At 38.6% G+C, this 16,510-nt stretch overlaps 1 protein-coding gene across 1 annotated transcript in view; it reads right to left on the bottom strand.

Moving 5' to 3' along the window:
• zfpm1 (zinc finger protein, FOG family member 1) overlaps positions 1–15,229 on the bottom strand; it is a 41,199-nt gene extending 25,970 nt beyond the window's left edge. The window contains exons 1-3 of the mRNA XM_043707520.1: positions 15,203–15,229; positions 12,905–13,007; positions 377–622 (exon numbers count right to left, since the gene is read on the bottom strand). Of these exons, the coding sequence (XP_043563455.1) occupies positions 377–622; positions 12,905–13,007; positions 15,203–15,229 (376 nt within the window). The remainder of the gene's footprint in view (positions 1–376; positions 623–12,904; positions 13,008–15,202) is intronic.
• Positions 15,230–16,510: the final 1,281 nt, after the last annotated feature.

Raw genomic sequence — 16,510 nt, 5'->3', positions numbered from 1 at the left:
CCTCCACGCTTACCGATTTACTGTTCACTAAAGGAATGACAATATTAGTTGCCCAATAATAGCAAGTATGTTTAATAACAGCTCCTCTTCAGACTGAGTCTGGGACTTTCTCATGCCTTTTTTGTAGATTTTCTTCCTACTGTTTGGTTTCTGTACTCCTGTGTTTCCTTTATTCAAATGCAAATTCCAATGTCCTCAGAACATTACGCTCCAGCCTGTTGAGTACTAACTCAATGACATTTGCAATACACTACCATTCCCTGACATTCCAAATTTCATTCAGTTAGCTTAATCATCTCTAGCTAGCAATAAAAAGTCAGAAGAATTTATCATAGTAACGATTACATAGTTTGTTTTCTAGTTATGTAGAACTTACTGTTGACAACTGCCGTGGCTAATATTGCAGCCATGCCTGCTTGTTGAGGAAGAAGCTGGATGTCAGAATGTAACGAAGCAGGGTAGGTGGTTGCTTGCTCTGAACACTCTGCAGGTTCTACTGTCTCTGTCTTAACACTTAGATTTAACACAGGGTAACTGTTACTCTGATGCAAAGGATGAACAATCGCTGTCAAACATTCGCCTTCTGTGATGGGCTTTGTGGTTTTGCACCAGATTTGATCATCTGCAGAGAAAAACAAAATATTTTTGTGAAATACTCCTCAATTGTTCTAACAGTGTCAGAGGTTGGCAATGCACACAGTAGGTTCTATATATCTATGTGTTTGCAGCAGATAGTCTCCTAAAAAGTGAGATACTGAGCATATTTCTTTTCTTTTTCAATCCAGTTGCTAGTTTTGCTCTCTTCGAGTACAGTCATATTAGTAGTGAACATTGCCTTTCTTATCAGAAGTCTCCTTTAGATTTGATTGTGCTCCCACAAGGTTCCTACTTATCTGTACAGATTCAGGGTTAGTTAATAGAACAGCAATCAATTGAAAATGGACCATCATAGATCATGGGCATAATTATTACATGGATCAAAAATCCACATGAACATGAAGCCACCTGAGAGTTTTACTTGGATTCCTTTATCCATTTGTACGAGTACAAAAGATTGAGGCTGCTGCATAATGATGCCTGGTGAGCAGAATTAGCAATGGTTTTGGTGTTAGCTCCCAATATTATATGTACCTGCTATTGCTTTAACATCTGTAACACTTGAATTGATAAGCGCTACCAAAACAATGTACACACATAATAGACTCTACCGGGATATGGAGGTGCAGCATTGACTGACATTATTTTGAATTAAGTACCAGTTTAATGTCCTTAATGGAAAACCAGTTCAATACTTTTAGTGCCAAGTTACTACTTTAGAACAAAGCATCACATACATTCCCTTTCACATTCTAAGTAAACAGTAAATGGAAAGCACATACTAGTTTTAAAAGCAATGTAATTCAAAGAGTAGGTACGAAATCCTTCACATGTATAATTCTGCATTGGGATCCATGTTCTTTGAATACAAATTAGATTCTTGAGTCTCATTTATAGAACTGTAAGGATAAAGATAAACCCAGTCTAGCTTTCATGATATTTTGCCAACTTTTAAAATATTAACAGGCCATCTTCCAAAACCTGGAGCACACTGTGCTCTGTAATGTAGGAAGCCAGCCAGGTACCAGTGGTACTCATGTATTGCCAGGGTGTTACCAGTAACAAAGTAGAGGATTCATAAAAAGAACTACTGGCATTGAACTACACAATTAGAATGATATTTATTAACGTTAACCTAGGAAATGTTAGAATATAAAATCTTGTGTATGGTTTTCTGGCACAAAGAAACAAACAACTGCATTGAAGAAACTGTGAAAAAAAACACAAACTCTTAAGTGAAAAGACATGCAACCAATGCTTAATAAGTGGACTCGAATGCAGCTGAATACTATCAGACAGGAAGTCATGAAAGGAATTCATTTCAGGTCAGAAGTAAACAGGCTGTAGCCTTAAGTGCTGGAGCCTGGAGTTTTCAGCATGGAGGTTTGCAGCTATAGTATCAGGATTAAAAATGGGGAATGGCAGCTTTTGCAGTATGTTAACGTGGGAAGAAGGGTATAGAGACATGACTAAAGGGAGGGAATAAGGAGAGGATACTGACAGAACTTTGACATACAGAGGTCGGGGGGAGAGGAAGAAAGTATTAGCTGGAGCAAATGCCTTTATTAAAATATTAACCATCTAAGAAAGATAACTTATATTTGTTACTTGAAAAATCAGCAACATTAAGATCTGCTAAAACACTATAACTATACAACAATATAACTCGATCAGATTACGGATACATTTTGAATTAAGAATAAAAGCCCAATGTATGTTCCATGCAGTACATTGCTTATCTTGGAAATTTATGCAGAAACAAAAATCACTGCCTACATAAATGATGGCAACAGTGGTTAAACAGGACTAGAATGTGCACTTTTTGTTCGGGTTTAGAGATTCTATCCAAGCTGGGTGACTGGTGGTTGACGGGAGCAGTACTTTCAATGTGTAATCGCATCTGAGGACAACTCTTTTAGAGGAAGTGGGGCCTGTTGTACAATGTCAAAGAGGTCAGACAGCTGCTGAGACACCAGCTTGAACTATAGATTTTCCAGTCACAGTTGGAGCCATGTGGCTCTAGAGCAAACTCCAGCAGCTTTAAAGTTAAATCCTTCTAGGATCATGTTTCTTCATCTGTGATGCCCCTGATTGACCTAGCAACAACAAACATGAATTGCTTCCAAGTTTTAAGTGAACTAGATAAACAAAAGAGCAATCATATCACAACTATCTATCTCATTGCTAGCACAGAATATCTTTCAGTTATCACTATTAGTGACAGCAGAAAATAGGAGATTATTAAGAACAATTTTTTATGTTGTGCTGGTCAGAGAGTGCACTTGTCTAACATGGGTATGATGAGGGGAAATAAAGTCTTAGGTAGATAATGTTCGATAATTTCCACCACATATAAACAAAAGACATGTATGCCTCTGAGGGAACCACTGCCACATAGCAACATAACCACATCTGTTACAAACCACAAAGGGTTTTTTTTTCTGATAAATCATTATCACACAAATCTACAAGGCATCCCACTACTATCACTACTCAGGCTTGGTGGTTGCACCTTTCATGAAGAGAATATTTTATTTAGGGTTGAGCCAAAATCTTACCAGAAAATGAAAACAACCTAATATCTTTGTAAATCACTTTAGAAACCAAAAATGTACATCATGAAAATAAATTTATACCAGATTTACTTTAAAACGAAACAAATTGTCTTACTGAGTTCTATTTTGTCATTTCACGACATGTATTGCTAGTGTTACTTAGAAACCTATTTCTTTTTCACAATGTATCTATGCAATTTGATTTCATCCAGTGTTGATATTTTGTTTATAATATAGATTTTTGTTACATCAAAATTAGCAAATAATCACCTGTACAGCATGTTTCATGGTTGTGTCTTGCTAGTAAATACACATTGTGTTGTACAGTATGTTTATTTTAATCATGGCTGATTTAGCTTCAGTAAGGATTCCTTTGAGGAGTTCACCCAATCAGATTAGGAACCTTTTCTCCAGCTGACTAAGCACCAGAGGTTATCTACCAGAGTCTAGAAACATAAAAGCCAGTAGAGTAGCAACAATTGGCCACAGTGCAATCATGCATGTGAAAAGAAAGAAAAATAATAATCACCCAAAGTCCTCAGTCATTGGTTCAACCCTGGCAGCCTACATGTGGAGTTGGTGGGGAGTGTGGCGCATAAACTTCTAGACACAGATTTTATCCAGACTCCTGCTGGAGGATATAGCTATGTAACATCAGATAATATAAAATTGAATAGGTCTGTAAGATCTTATAAAATACCCTTTCAACTCTCTGCCAGTAAAACACATTAAAAATTTCTACTTGGACAAATTACCAGATGGTACACAAGATTCATACCAAAGGAGGAATGGCCATCATCCATAGAGGATCATGAAGAACATGGGGGACGAATACTATTACATGGGCAGCGAGTTGTTAATGCAAGTGACTCAGCAAACCATATGGGGTCAGCAAGCAAGAAGTGTTTGTCTATGGCCAGACCTTCTGGGTTTGAAGGTTCTGACACATATTCAAGTGTCAGCTGGACACTAGTTCACTCACAGCAAATCATGTGTCCATTTCCCCAGATCCCACAACTCCCTTGAAATTGCCACTGAAGAAACAGGAGCTTGGTGAGGACCTCCTTAGAGGGTCATTTGAGAAAGAAGAGGTTCTCTTCTTTGATATCTTAAGAAGGTCAGTGCCCGTGGATCTTAACAGCTCATATGGGTACAGTGGTGAAAGAAAATGGATGACCTGCTGCATTCTGCACCACTGCCCTTGCTGCTAACTTATTCAGTATTCATAGGAACATCTGGTCGCACTATGGCACTGCACAGGCATCTCATAACAGGATAATTGCCTGTACACCTCGTCATATGCATGATGTACACTGACAGGCTGACAGTCACTTTGGTCCCTCAAAGTAATAAGCTTTCATAGACACATTGCTTCCTATCAATGGGGACAACTCACCATGTGCCATAGTTCTTATAACTTATTCGTGGGATATGAACATCACTGACTAGGGCAGCATTTATTGCCCATTCCCAAACGCCTTAGCAAACGTGGTGGGTGAGTTGTGCTCTTGAACAGCAGCCATCCATTTGGTCCAGGTACATCCACAGTGCTGTTACAGAGGGAATTTAAGGATTTTGCCCCAGTGACTATGAAGGACAGCAATATAGTTTGACGTCAGGATGGTGAGTGGTTTAGTTGGGGAACTAGCAATTGGTGGGGCTCACACGGATTTGTTGCCTTCATCCTTGCAGATGCGAGGTGACAGGTTTGAAAAGCGCTGTCACAGGAGCCTTGGGGAGTTATTGCTGTACATCTTGGAGACAGTCCATACTACCACCACTGTGCATTGGTGATGAAGAGGCTGAATGTTGAAGGTCAAGGATGTCATGTTAATCACATGGGCTGCTTTGTCCTGGATGATATTAACCTTCTTGAGTGTTATCCAGGACAAAGCAGTGACCCCATTGTCTACAGCAGTTCAAACAAAGGAGTGTCTGAGGCTCAGAGACCCCAGATGATGCCTACTACAAGGATGTACCAGTCGGCAGAGTTCTTCCATTTTTGTTGTGGATTTTGGGGCAGCATCCAGGTATAGTGGGAAGGAGGGTGAGAACAAATACCTTCTCAGAGCACATCAGTGACACAGACATTCAAGATACACCCACCCACAAACTTCTGTAAGTATACATCGACTTGTACTATTCCAAACATCTGTTATAGTTTGGAGAAGGTAATCTGAAGCAACAGTAGTGAAGCATTTTCCACAATTGGAAGTGCTTGATCTCAAACACTACACCTTGATGACTAGTGATTGCCTCATCCATTATAAAACCAGATATCACATGCAGATTATAGTCAAGGCACTTCAGATCTCTCCAGATGTGGATGTCAATAATGACATTTAGGGAAGAAAACAGAAACAGGGATATCCAATAGAAGCTCCTCATATAAGGTCTTATGGGATAATGGTAGCATGTGTCATATACCTACAAACTCCAGGAAGAAAAAGTGCTTGTGTTCCATGTCTGGGGTTCTCAAATTCAGGCTTGAAAATCTAAGGGTAGGAGGTTGGCAATGACCATATCACACGTCAATCTTCATATCATGGAGCCAAATGGAGAGAATACCTCAAAGCCTCATAGCTCATGGTATTGGAAGCACTGTCAGTGAGGATACTCAGGTATTGCAAGTGTACAAGGTCTCATTGCATTCTGCAGCTTTGCACGGTTAATGAGGGAGTAAGGTACACAGAAGCAGATTAATATGGGATAATTTAAGGAGTAAACTTTCAACTGTGACTCATCTCTTTAATTCATATTAGCACAACTATCCAGAAGCACCTGGTCACAAAGGTATTTCTTGCATTATCGATGCTTCAGCACTAATATTTATGCAAGGTTTGTGCACTTATTATCTTCTTTATAGAGGCATGGTGATCTAGCTTAATCAATGAGGAATGTTGAAAACAACACACAAAAACCTGACATCTGACTGTGTAAATGAGAGTGCAACATGTACAGAAAATGTTTCTGGCCACTCCATCACCCTGAAAGCCAGTATCTGTTAGGTTGTCTCTAGCTTAATGGAACATTGTCTTGTTTTCTTTACCTCCCTTTATCCTGGCCTGAGAATCCCCAGCAGATTTTCTCCTCAGAGGTTTCTCCTTACTTCTGCTTCTCCTTTGTCAACATATGCCCCCACTTTGCAAGGCACAGCACACCACCATGACGCAGGACAATCTGTCTGACACTGCACCATCTGACCAGTCTAGGCATTGGAATCTCGTTTCTAGGATACCTAAAAACTGCTCTACAATGGCCCTTAAGAAAGTTTACACAATATTGTACCTCTCCTCAGTGTCAGTCTGTGATTTCGGAAAGGTGATTTTAGCCTGGGTTGAGAGGGCATTCCTTGTCACCCAAACCATCTCTATATGGGCCAATGGGTTTTAGAAAAAAAATTGGCACTTGTGAGAGTGGTCCAGAATGTATGAGCCATGGTAGCTCCCTGGATTTTTAATGCCAGACTTACATTATCTGGCTGTTGTGGTCAAATGATTTGAATATGAAGTGATGGAATCCTTTTCTGATAGCTCACGATAGGTCACTCTGCTCATTATGTGGGCACAATTGGTTACATCTTGAACCTGTGGAAAATGAGTGACGGCACCCAAGTCTAAGCTGTCTGACTCTCTGCGTCAAGAGGTAAAGATATTGGTGATTGTTGTGAAGAGAGAATCAGTGGCATCCTGAATGCACTAGTGAGTTGATTAAACATCAGTGGGCTCATTTAGATGAAATGACAGAGTCCCTAAAGCTCCCTGAATGATCCACTGGCATAGAAATTCAGGGCAACTGTTATCTTGAGGGCTATTGGGATAGAGTCAAGAAGTGTGGAAAAGCTCAGCTGTCAGGCAGCATTTGAGGAACAGGAGAGTTGACATTTCAAGCGTAAACTCTTCATCAGGTCTTCATTCCTGATGAAGAGCTTATGCTCGAAACATTGACCCTCCTGCTCCTTGGAAGCTGCCTGACAGGTTGTGCTTTTCCAGCATCACACTTTTTGACTTTGATCTCCAGCATCTGCAGTCTTCACTTTCTCCTAGGCTATTGGAATAGAATTCCCAACTGACATAGGCAAGGGATGATAGCTTGGGACATCCCAAGGCATTGTCTACATTAGCTTTCATGTGCCTCGCAATCATTGCATCAAATCCTGTGGATCCTGTTTGGTCCAGGGGCTCCGCTTTGATGTGGTTTGGCTGCTGTCCTACTCCTTCTCCCTCTGCAGGCTGATGACTATTGCCGAGTCGAGTATCTATGCATCTCAATTGAGAAGACAAAGTTAATTCATCAAGCTTTAAAAATAATAAGATGTGAACACAAGCTTGAATCATGATAGCGAGAAGGGCAACTTGTCTTTCGAGAAGGGAGGACTTAGTTTTACCTCCACAGTGAGAATCTGATTTTTGGACTTTTGCCTGATTAAGTTAGAATCAGAGTATCATACAGTACAGAAGGAAGTAATGTGACCCATCGTGTCTGTACCAACTCCGCAAAGAACTATTCAGCTTGCCCCATTCTCCAGCCCTATCTCTGTAGCCCTCTACATTCATCACTTACAAAGTTCTAATGCTTGTCATTCTTCTTACCTCATCTGTGAAAATCACACCCTGCATTCCAAAACATTTTCAGAGTAATTGATGTTTGGTGGCTGTGCTGTCAGAGGCTGGTGGAAGATTGGAAGTGGAGCATGTTTATTGATACATTACAGATATTCATAATCTCTTGAACCTATCTGACTATGCTAAGACGACATGGAGGTAATTGCCCAGCATGTATCATGAAAAGTTTTTGACTCCTCAGAAGTGAGATTACTCCTGAATAGGAAAGGTGGTTTGCAAGGCCTTGCCAGGATTTCTGGGCCTGACAGCATTTTCTTTCACAGTTTCAGAACAAAAAGGTAGAAAAACGTAACAGTTTCTTTTGGCTTGTTAACCTGGTTTAGTATAGAAAAAAGGCAACCCATTCCACTACATGGAATGAAGCACTCATCTGCTAGAAATCTTGTGCTAACTGGTACATTTACTCATTTAACAAAGTACCACACACTAATTTCAAAGTGCGCAAATCTTCAAAGAACAAGAGGTAAGGTTATGTTGTATTTAATTATGAACCAAGGGCAACCCCTTGGTTGTGCTTTTGGATGTGCATTTCATCATGATGTACATTCAAGAAAAGCTAATTAGTAAAACAGCATCAATTCTGCTTCTGCTGTAATTGTGTGGTCATTATAGACTACGACTGGATTCTATCATTACAAGCTAAAACATCTTTTAATAAACAAAGAGGCCTACAAAGTCCATCTTTTGCAGTCCACACATTTTTTTTTGTCATTCCCAGTTGAATTAGTTTGACATTAGATTGCAGTGGTAATCCATTTCTTTCATTCTGACTTTCAAAGGGAATCTGAGTGTCAGTAAAGGGAATTTACACATGGTGTATAAATTTGAAATAACAATATAATTTCAAATAACAACTGCATAAATCTGAGAGAGGTCATCTATTCAGCAGTCAGGGAAGTAGTGGTAAGTCTTTTGCAACTTCGAATGAAAGGTCCCAGATTGATAGTTTCTCAATTGAGATCACAGTGGGCTATTTAAAATGGTCAAAATAAAACTTTCATTTCATAATAATATTGATTAGGACTGGATAATTTCCCAAGATATAAACCACTGCATTATGATGGGAGCTACTTAGGTACTTTTAGCACCGCATGAGGAAAACAGGACAATGCTTTTGTTGTAGATGGTCAGCTGAAAGTACAAATATTAAAATTAATTCACACTAAGCATCCAAAGATGCACAAGATCCATTAAGGGTGAGCAAGGAGCCCCATTAAGTATGGATAACGTTTCTTCTCTACAAACTGGAAAAATACTAAAACAGGTAAAACCCTTCTTGATAAATATAAAGCTTTTCATTCCAGACAGTATTTATGCTTGTGTTGATACATAAAACATTTATTATGCTAGAAAGAAATATAGTATCTCAAAAATTGACAGGAGCTTCTGACTTGATTAGAACTTGAGCGATTTTAAAAAGTTATAGGCTTTAGTTTGTTGCAGTAGGGCACCAAATAGTGTATGCTATAAGTTACATTTGAGCTTGTGGGTTAAAGTTTGAATATTTTCTGACACAGTAATTTGCTGAAAATGCAAGCTAATAAGCGTGACGGGAAACATGCCTCGAGGACCAAGATGAGGAGGGCAAACAACTGTGCATCTCCTTCCTTAACCAGATTAAGTAGCATAAGAATTGAGAAGGAAGTGCAAATGCGAGTCAATCAATTCAATCAACCAAATTTTGATGTAGAACAACGGAGGTTAACAACTGTTATGATCCCAGAAAAAAGCATCAAATTTATCTTATGATCTGCTTAGGGACTAATAACTTCATTTAAAGTTTGAAATGCTCGGCACTTTCTAAGAGAATAAAGTCACAAGATTCCATGGCTTTCAATGAACAAAATAAACTTTAGTATACAAAATTAGACAAATGAAACAACACTCTAAAATGTAAAATTAGCATGCGATGAATGAGTTAATGGACAAAATGTGGTTGGATATCCCGGAGAGTACAACAAATAATAAATGTTATCAAGTCAGATCACATGAATTTCCCATCAATCCACTCAGATGTTATTGATATTAGGGGTAATATCATTCCTGAAGAAGGGCCTGTGCCCGAAACGTCGAATCTCCTGTTCCCTGGATGCTGCCTGACCTGCTGTGCTGTTCCAGCAATAAAGTTTCAAATTAGGGGTAATAACACTTACTAAAACTTTGTCTTCTCACAAGGGACATTAAATCTTCACTTTTGAAGATAATACCTTAAATTCCCTCAGAAGTTGCTCAGAACTGAAATGTCTCAATGGCTGGTCATCGCCCAGTGGTCAATCTCTTTTCCTGGAAGTGCAGTGCCTTGGATTCTTCAGGCTGAAATCCAGGACCTGAGTACTTCACAATTCAGGCTCTTTCACAGAGAGCTACCTTCACATAAGTTGGCAGTGTCTCTGGGTTTCCCTGAATTTAGCTCTTCTGCGCAGAACCAGTTGAGTATTACTGCCTTCCTCGAGTCCGAACACGAACATATAGAACATCTAACATGACAGCGCAGTACAGGCCCTTCGGCCATTGATATCGTGCTGAGCTGTGGAACCAATCTGAAGCCTATCTATCCTACACTATTCCATTTTCATCCATATGTTTATCTAATGACCATTTAAATTTCCTTAAAGTTGGTGAGTATACTACAGTTGCAGGCCGGGCATTCCACGCCCCTACTACTCTGAATAAAGAAACTACCTCTGACATCTGTCCTATATCTATCACCTCTCAAGTATCCAGGATTGCTCATGGGTTCCAACTGCATAGAATAATCAGATGGTTCCCAAGACCTCATTGAGTCCCCAAATCCTCAAATCTAACAGCAGCATTTGGGCAATATGGAGTTAATTTCTCAAAGGTCAATACCTCTCCGACTGACCTTTGAACTGATTTGAGTGACCCATGAAAAAACTTGCAACATGCCTACCCTTGTTCCCATGCAGAACCAAATATAAGTAGAAGTGGAACACACTGCACCGGAATAGTACAATACCCCAGATCACTGGCTTACATGCTACAAATGGATGCTAAAAACGGATTATTTCATTCAGTGCGTACCATTACTAAAATAGGCAGCAAATTTCAGATCCACACGTGTATTATAGAAACATGGCAATCAGAAGATGCATGAGAATGGCATCTCACTGAGAAACACATATTTGATATATACAGGTACAGTGTTGTATTGCACTACTTAAGTGATAGATGATCACTAAATTTGCCAGAAAAATGTTATGGCTAGTCCACTTTAGGGTAAGTACATTTTCATTGGTGTGATAAGCCTTAATTGTTATTAAACAAGTCAGTTGGCACTGAAAATTTATATTTTCATATGTGGTATTCCCATTCTTTTTATTGTTGGAGAATTAAAATATTTTAGTTTATCTTTGCCTCTTTTCTAACTGTGGACTTCCCAGGTCAGAGTCTGTGCTGCTCATTAACCATTTTTTAAGCTGATTGGTTGTTACTTATCCCATCTCAGAGCCCTGTAGATAGAAGCCAGCGTGTGTGTGTGGTGGCTTTCCAAGTACAGCAAGATTCACTTTAAAATCCCAAAGAAATTCCACAGGCAGGTGAAAGTATAACGAATGACACATGGAATTCATTCACTGCTGACCAAAAAATCTGGCCGAAACAAGTATAGAAAGAAAAGAAACATAGGGAGAAATAATGAACACTGAATGAGAGGGAGTGAAGAAGGAAAACTTAAATAAAGAAAATCTTGAGCAAATAAAACCTGAATAAATAAAACCTTCTACTTGGAATAATTAAATTTTCCATGCCTAAGGGTTTGATTTTCAGTAATTAACACTTAATTCAACTCAAAATGATGTGAACCAACTTTCTTTGGAGAGTTTAGGTAATATCTATCACCCAAATAAAGCAAATTCACACCATCCAAGGCATTTCAATACAAGGACAAAATTAAACAAAAACCCGAAAGAACACCAGATACAGAAAATCAGACAAAAAACAGAAATTGGTGGAAAACCTCAGCAAGTCTGACAGCATCTGTGGAAAGTTTTGAATTCTATAACTGTTCTTCAGAACTGATGACAAAACCTTTCAGATGCTGAAAGTCTGAATTGAAAACAGCAAATTCAGGAAGTACTTAGCAAGTCCAGCAGCACTTGAGGAGAGGGAGCATTTAGGTTTGACCTTTCACTAGCAGCCAATCTATGAAAAAAAATTGATCTAAATGACAGATACAGAGTTGACATTTTAAATTTTTTTTAAATGATTGGCTACCAGTTTTATGTCAATTTTATAGTCTGCTAGTTGCTATTAAAAGGTAATTACTTGAATATTTCTCTTTCTAGACAGGTCAGACTTAAGTATTTCCAGGATTCTCTACTTTTAATCATTTAGACAGCAAGATGATATTTCTGCAAAGCTAAAATTAAAGTGGTTCAGCAACATTTGAATATCTGTGTTTGTCCATCAGTGATTCATCCAAAGTGGTCAAAATGTTTTTGCATAAATAACAGCAAGTGACATTTGCCTCGCTTATTTTGAGTAAAATCTGGCCCACTAATGCATAAAGTTAATGATGGTGAGTGGACAGATTTCCAGTTAGAAAATATTCCTTCTGATTTATCAAGTTATCTTCTGAAACACACTAATCAGTACTCCCAATACAGTCATGCAGAAAAAAAAACTTCACTATTCGGCCTATCAAATCAGCATTGACTCTCTGAAGAGCATCCCATCCAGACCCATGGCTCCACCCTGTCCACATAACTCTGCATTTAGCATGACTGATCCTCCTAGCCTGCACATCCATGGCAAATCCACCTAACCTGCACATCTTCAGACCTCGGGAGGAAACTGGTGCACCCAGCAGAAACCAATATAGACACAGGGAGAATGTACAAACTCATGTCCAAACAGATAGTTGCCCAAGGATGGAATCAAACCCAGGGCCCTGTCACTATGAAACAGGAATGTTAACCACTGTGGAAGTATACCACCCAATGAATCATGAAGAACATTTACAGCTGCTTACAGGGTTTCAGTTTCCAATAGAGCTTCACATTTCCTTCCAATTATTTTTAGGCCATCAGAAAAAGAGTAATTTTAACCAAAGTTTAATGTGCTAACCCATTTAACTATTTAGAGTTGATGGAAAGAACATGTATGTACCTTTGCAGTAGATTGTGCAATTAGCAGATCCTTCATACACGGTTACTTTCAGTCGTTTTAACCAGCACCATTCGTCTTTCAGCTGCAGAACAGTATTAAGGTACTGTGAGGAGAGAAAATAACAAGTTTAGGAAGCTGCTTCCCTATTTTGAGAATTGCTTTTGAACTAAATTTGACATATAGCACAAAATACAAAACTGGTTGCCAATTTCATTCATACGATGTCTATGATCATGAGCCAGTTCAGTACATTTACATAACTTTAATAGCCATGTGATGTAATTTTATTTTGGACCAATTCTAATGTTGTGTAAATGCAGGCTAAATTCCAGAATCAAATGCCAACACCAACAACTTATATTTACACATCGCCTTTAATGTAATGAAATATCCCATAGGCACACTATGAAACAAACTTTAACACTGAGCTACAGATAGAAAGATGAGGACAGATAACCAAAATTATAGTTGAAAAGGTAAGTTTTAAGGAGTAGCCTACAGGACATAAATGAAGCAGAATGGTGCTTTCCAGAATGGAAATTCCGGAGATTAGGGCCTACGCAATAAAATTCAGCAATGGAGTTATTAACATTCAGTAATTCTTAAGAGATCAGAATGAGATAAGCAGAGATATCTGGCAGTGTAGTGTGGGTTGGAGAGGATTACAAAGATAGCAAAGGTGAGAGAGTGGAAGTATCTGAAAACAAAGACAAGAATATTAAAAACAAGATGTTGTTTGACTGGGAGGTAATGCAGAACCATGAGAACCAGGGTCTCTGGTGAATGGGACTTCCCATGAGCCAAGACACAGTTTTGCAGGACCTCAAGTTTATGGAGAGTAGATGAGTCAGTGTGTTTTGGAATAATCAAATATACAAGTAACTAAGACAAGAAGATTCACTGGGATGGGACTTGTTGTAGATGTTACAGTGATGAAACAAAGTAGCCCTAGCAATTGTACAAACGTGTGCTTAGGAACTCATCTGGGTTGTATAGGACACCAAGGTTGGGAAAAGACTAGTTCAGTCTCAAGCTGTAGCCATCGAGAGGGTGGAGTCTACAGCTAAGAAACATAGCTTGGAGCAGTGACTAAAAGCAATGACTTTAGTCTTCCCAAGAATAACTGCAAGAAATCTTAGATTATCTGACATGGGATAGGTAGATTGAAGGAGGTTGTTTCTCTCTATTTTGCTGTAAAGTCAAAAGGATAAAAATTCAAACTTTTAGTTAAAGGGGTGAGTTTTAAAGGGTAGCTCAAAGGAGTTGAGGCAGAATGACACTGAAGTATGGAATGCAATTCCAGAGAGTTAGGGCCTACACAATCAAATCCAGGAATTAAATTATTAGCATTCAGTGATTCCTAAATGAGATAAAGTTAAAAAACACACAACACCAGTTTATAGTCCAACAGGTTTAATTGGAAGCACTAGCTTTTGGAGCACTGCGCCTTCATCAGATGGTTGTGGTGTACTCAAAAATAGTAAAGGTGAGACAATGAAACTCAAAGGAGTCTAAGTACTATTTAGCATCAGAAAGAAGTGGAGATCATTTTGCATGAATGTCATGCATGTGGTGCACCCTCAAACACAAGTCCCACTTTATCTTCCTCATGAAAAAGTGGTGAGAATTGGCCAGAAAGCACAAATTCTAACAATTATGCCACTATATTAGGATGTACTGCCATTGAATCACATTGACGTACAATTTATTTCATAATGCTTTCCACATCTTAAAAAAAATTCAGTTTTTCTGCCATTATTATTAAAAGATGGACCCACATGAACTACAACTTTTATGCTGAGGAATGATTAAAGCCGCATTCAGTTAAAACGTCCAGTTCAAAAAAAGGAGTACGTAACAAAGTTTGCAAGATTTTCACCCATTGATAAAAGTAATTTGCAGTGCAGATGGTTTTTAACTACAAAGTCATTCACAATAAATGAAAAAATAATTACCTTTCAATGTATAGAATAAAATTTTCAGCCACAAGATGGCACCATTGACAGATTTATCCTGAAATTTACTTTTCTCCTATCCAAATACGTAACTGTTACAATATGCAATTATTCAGAAATATGGTTTTCAGCCTGAGTGAAAAGAATAAATCGATCTCGATTTCAAGCAAAAAACAAAGGTAGCTTTTTAAGTTTAGGTCACTGGACTGGAATGTTAGGTTTACTTACTATAGATATCGGCATACAAGCCAACCTTGCTCTAAAAACAGGGGTCAACTTATATGCCAAATATAAAGGTGATCCACGCATGGACAAATCACAGAGGGTCAGCTTGGTGCCTTACACCAGGGTAGGTACCAGCAAAATCCATTGTGCGGTGAAAAACTGAGGCTACGCACTGATGCAAATATAGCACATCAGAGCTGAGAAGGGGGGGGGGGGGGGGGGGGGGTTGAGTTTCTTGGTAAATTGTGCAGTAAATGTTGAAACAGGGATACAAATAGTACAATTCATAAAAAACATAGTTGCAGCAATGATAAAGGATATTACACTGCATATTTAGTGAAGCACTCCAAAGTAGTCCTATAAACAGCATTTAGTGGCTGCATCTCAAAATACAACGATAAACAGCACTTTCAGTGCAAATATTGTAAACACATATCTGATGGCACCTTAGACAATTTTTTTGTGAAATCTATTATCTCTTTTCACAGGCACAGCTAAACATGCAATCTCTAATTTATTGGATGACAATTGCACAGCAAAGAGAACAGAAACATTGATGTTTAAAAGCTGCCATTGCATTCTAATGGTAACGTGTTATATTCCTCAACTATTTCAAGTGACAGGAAAAAGTTTGATAGTTTAACACTATCATAATAATTATAAAAGGAAATGCAGTCCTAGGTATCAAGTTAGATCTGCTTTGATGCTGTGTATGGAAGCTACATGTTCAAGAGAAACAAATGCACTGTTCCATTAAAACGCGCTGTGTACATCAAAACTACATAAATGCAAATCACTTTTTGACAAGTTTTAATTTGATAAGTGCAGGGAAATGGACAAGGTGAATAGTTCACTGAGAAAACTAGCACAAGAGACTAAATTAGCTAGTGTCCAATTAGCTCCCTATGACATTCAGAAATATTACTTTCACTGAATGCCCTATCACCAACATCCTGGGTATCACCACTGATGAGAAATTTGACCAACTGCTAATTCCTGAGGCTATAACATCAGGTTAGATGCTAGGCATTTTGCATCAAGTAATTCACCTCCCCTCCATCTCATCAACTGACCAATATATATTTGGTCCAAATTGTGAAATACAAACATGACATTGAAAGATTTATGTACATCAACAGAGATTTAGTGCAGCGGAAGAGAGTGGAGTCATTGTGAATTCAGTGAGGAGGGGAGGAGGGGAGAAGGAAGACTTTTCCTTTGTTTATCCACATCAGCCTCCAGGATACCTGGAGTTATAATGTTGTACATAGTTGAAAATAAAAATCAAAGAGTGACATTCCAGGAGAACTACAAGAGCATTAAAGAAAAGAAAGCTTAGTTTATTCCATGTAAAATGCCCATCCTGTGGCATGTGAGGACTTGTGGACACTTCAAGGCTGTAGAGTCCAAATTTTAGAATTTAACT

This window comes from Chiloscyllium plagiosum, chromosome 17 (genome assembly GCF_004010195.1).
Source record: "Chiloscyllium plagiosum isolate BGI_BamShark_2017 chromosome 17, ASM401019v2, whole genome shotgun sequence".
Classification (NCBI taxonomy): Eukaryota; Metazoa; Chordata; class Chondrichthyes; order Orectolobiformes; family Hemiscylliidae; genus Chiloscyllium; species Chiloscyllium plagiosum.
Note: the sequence above shows the minus strand (reverse complement) of the source record. Positions and strands in the feature narration are given on the sequence as shown.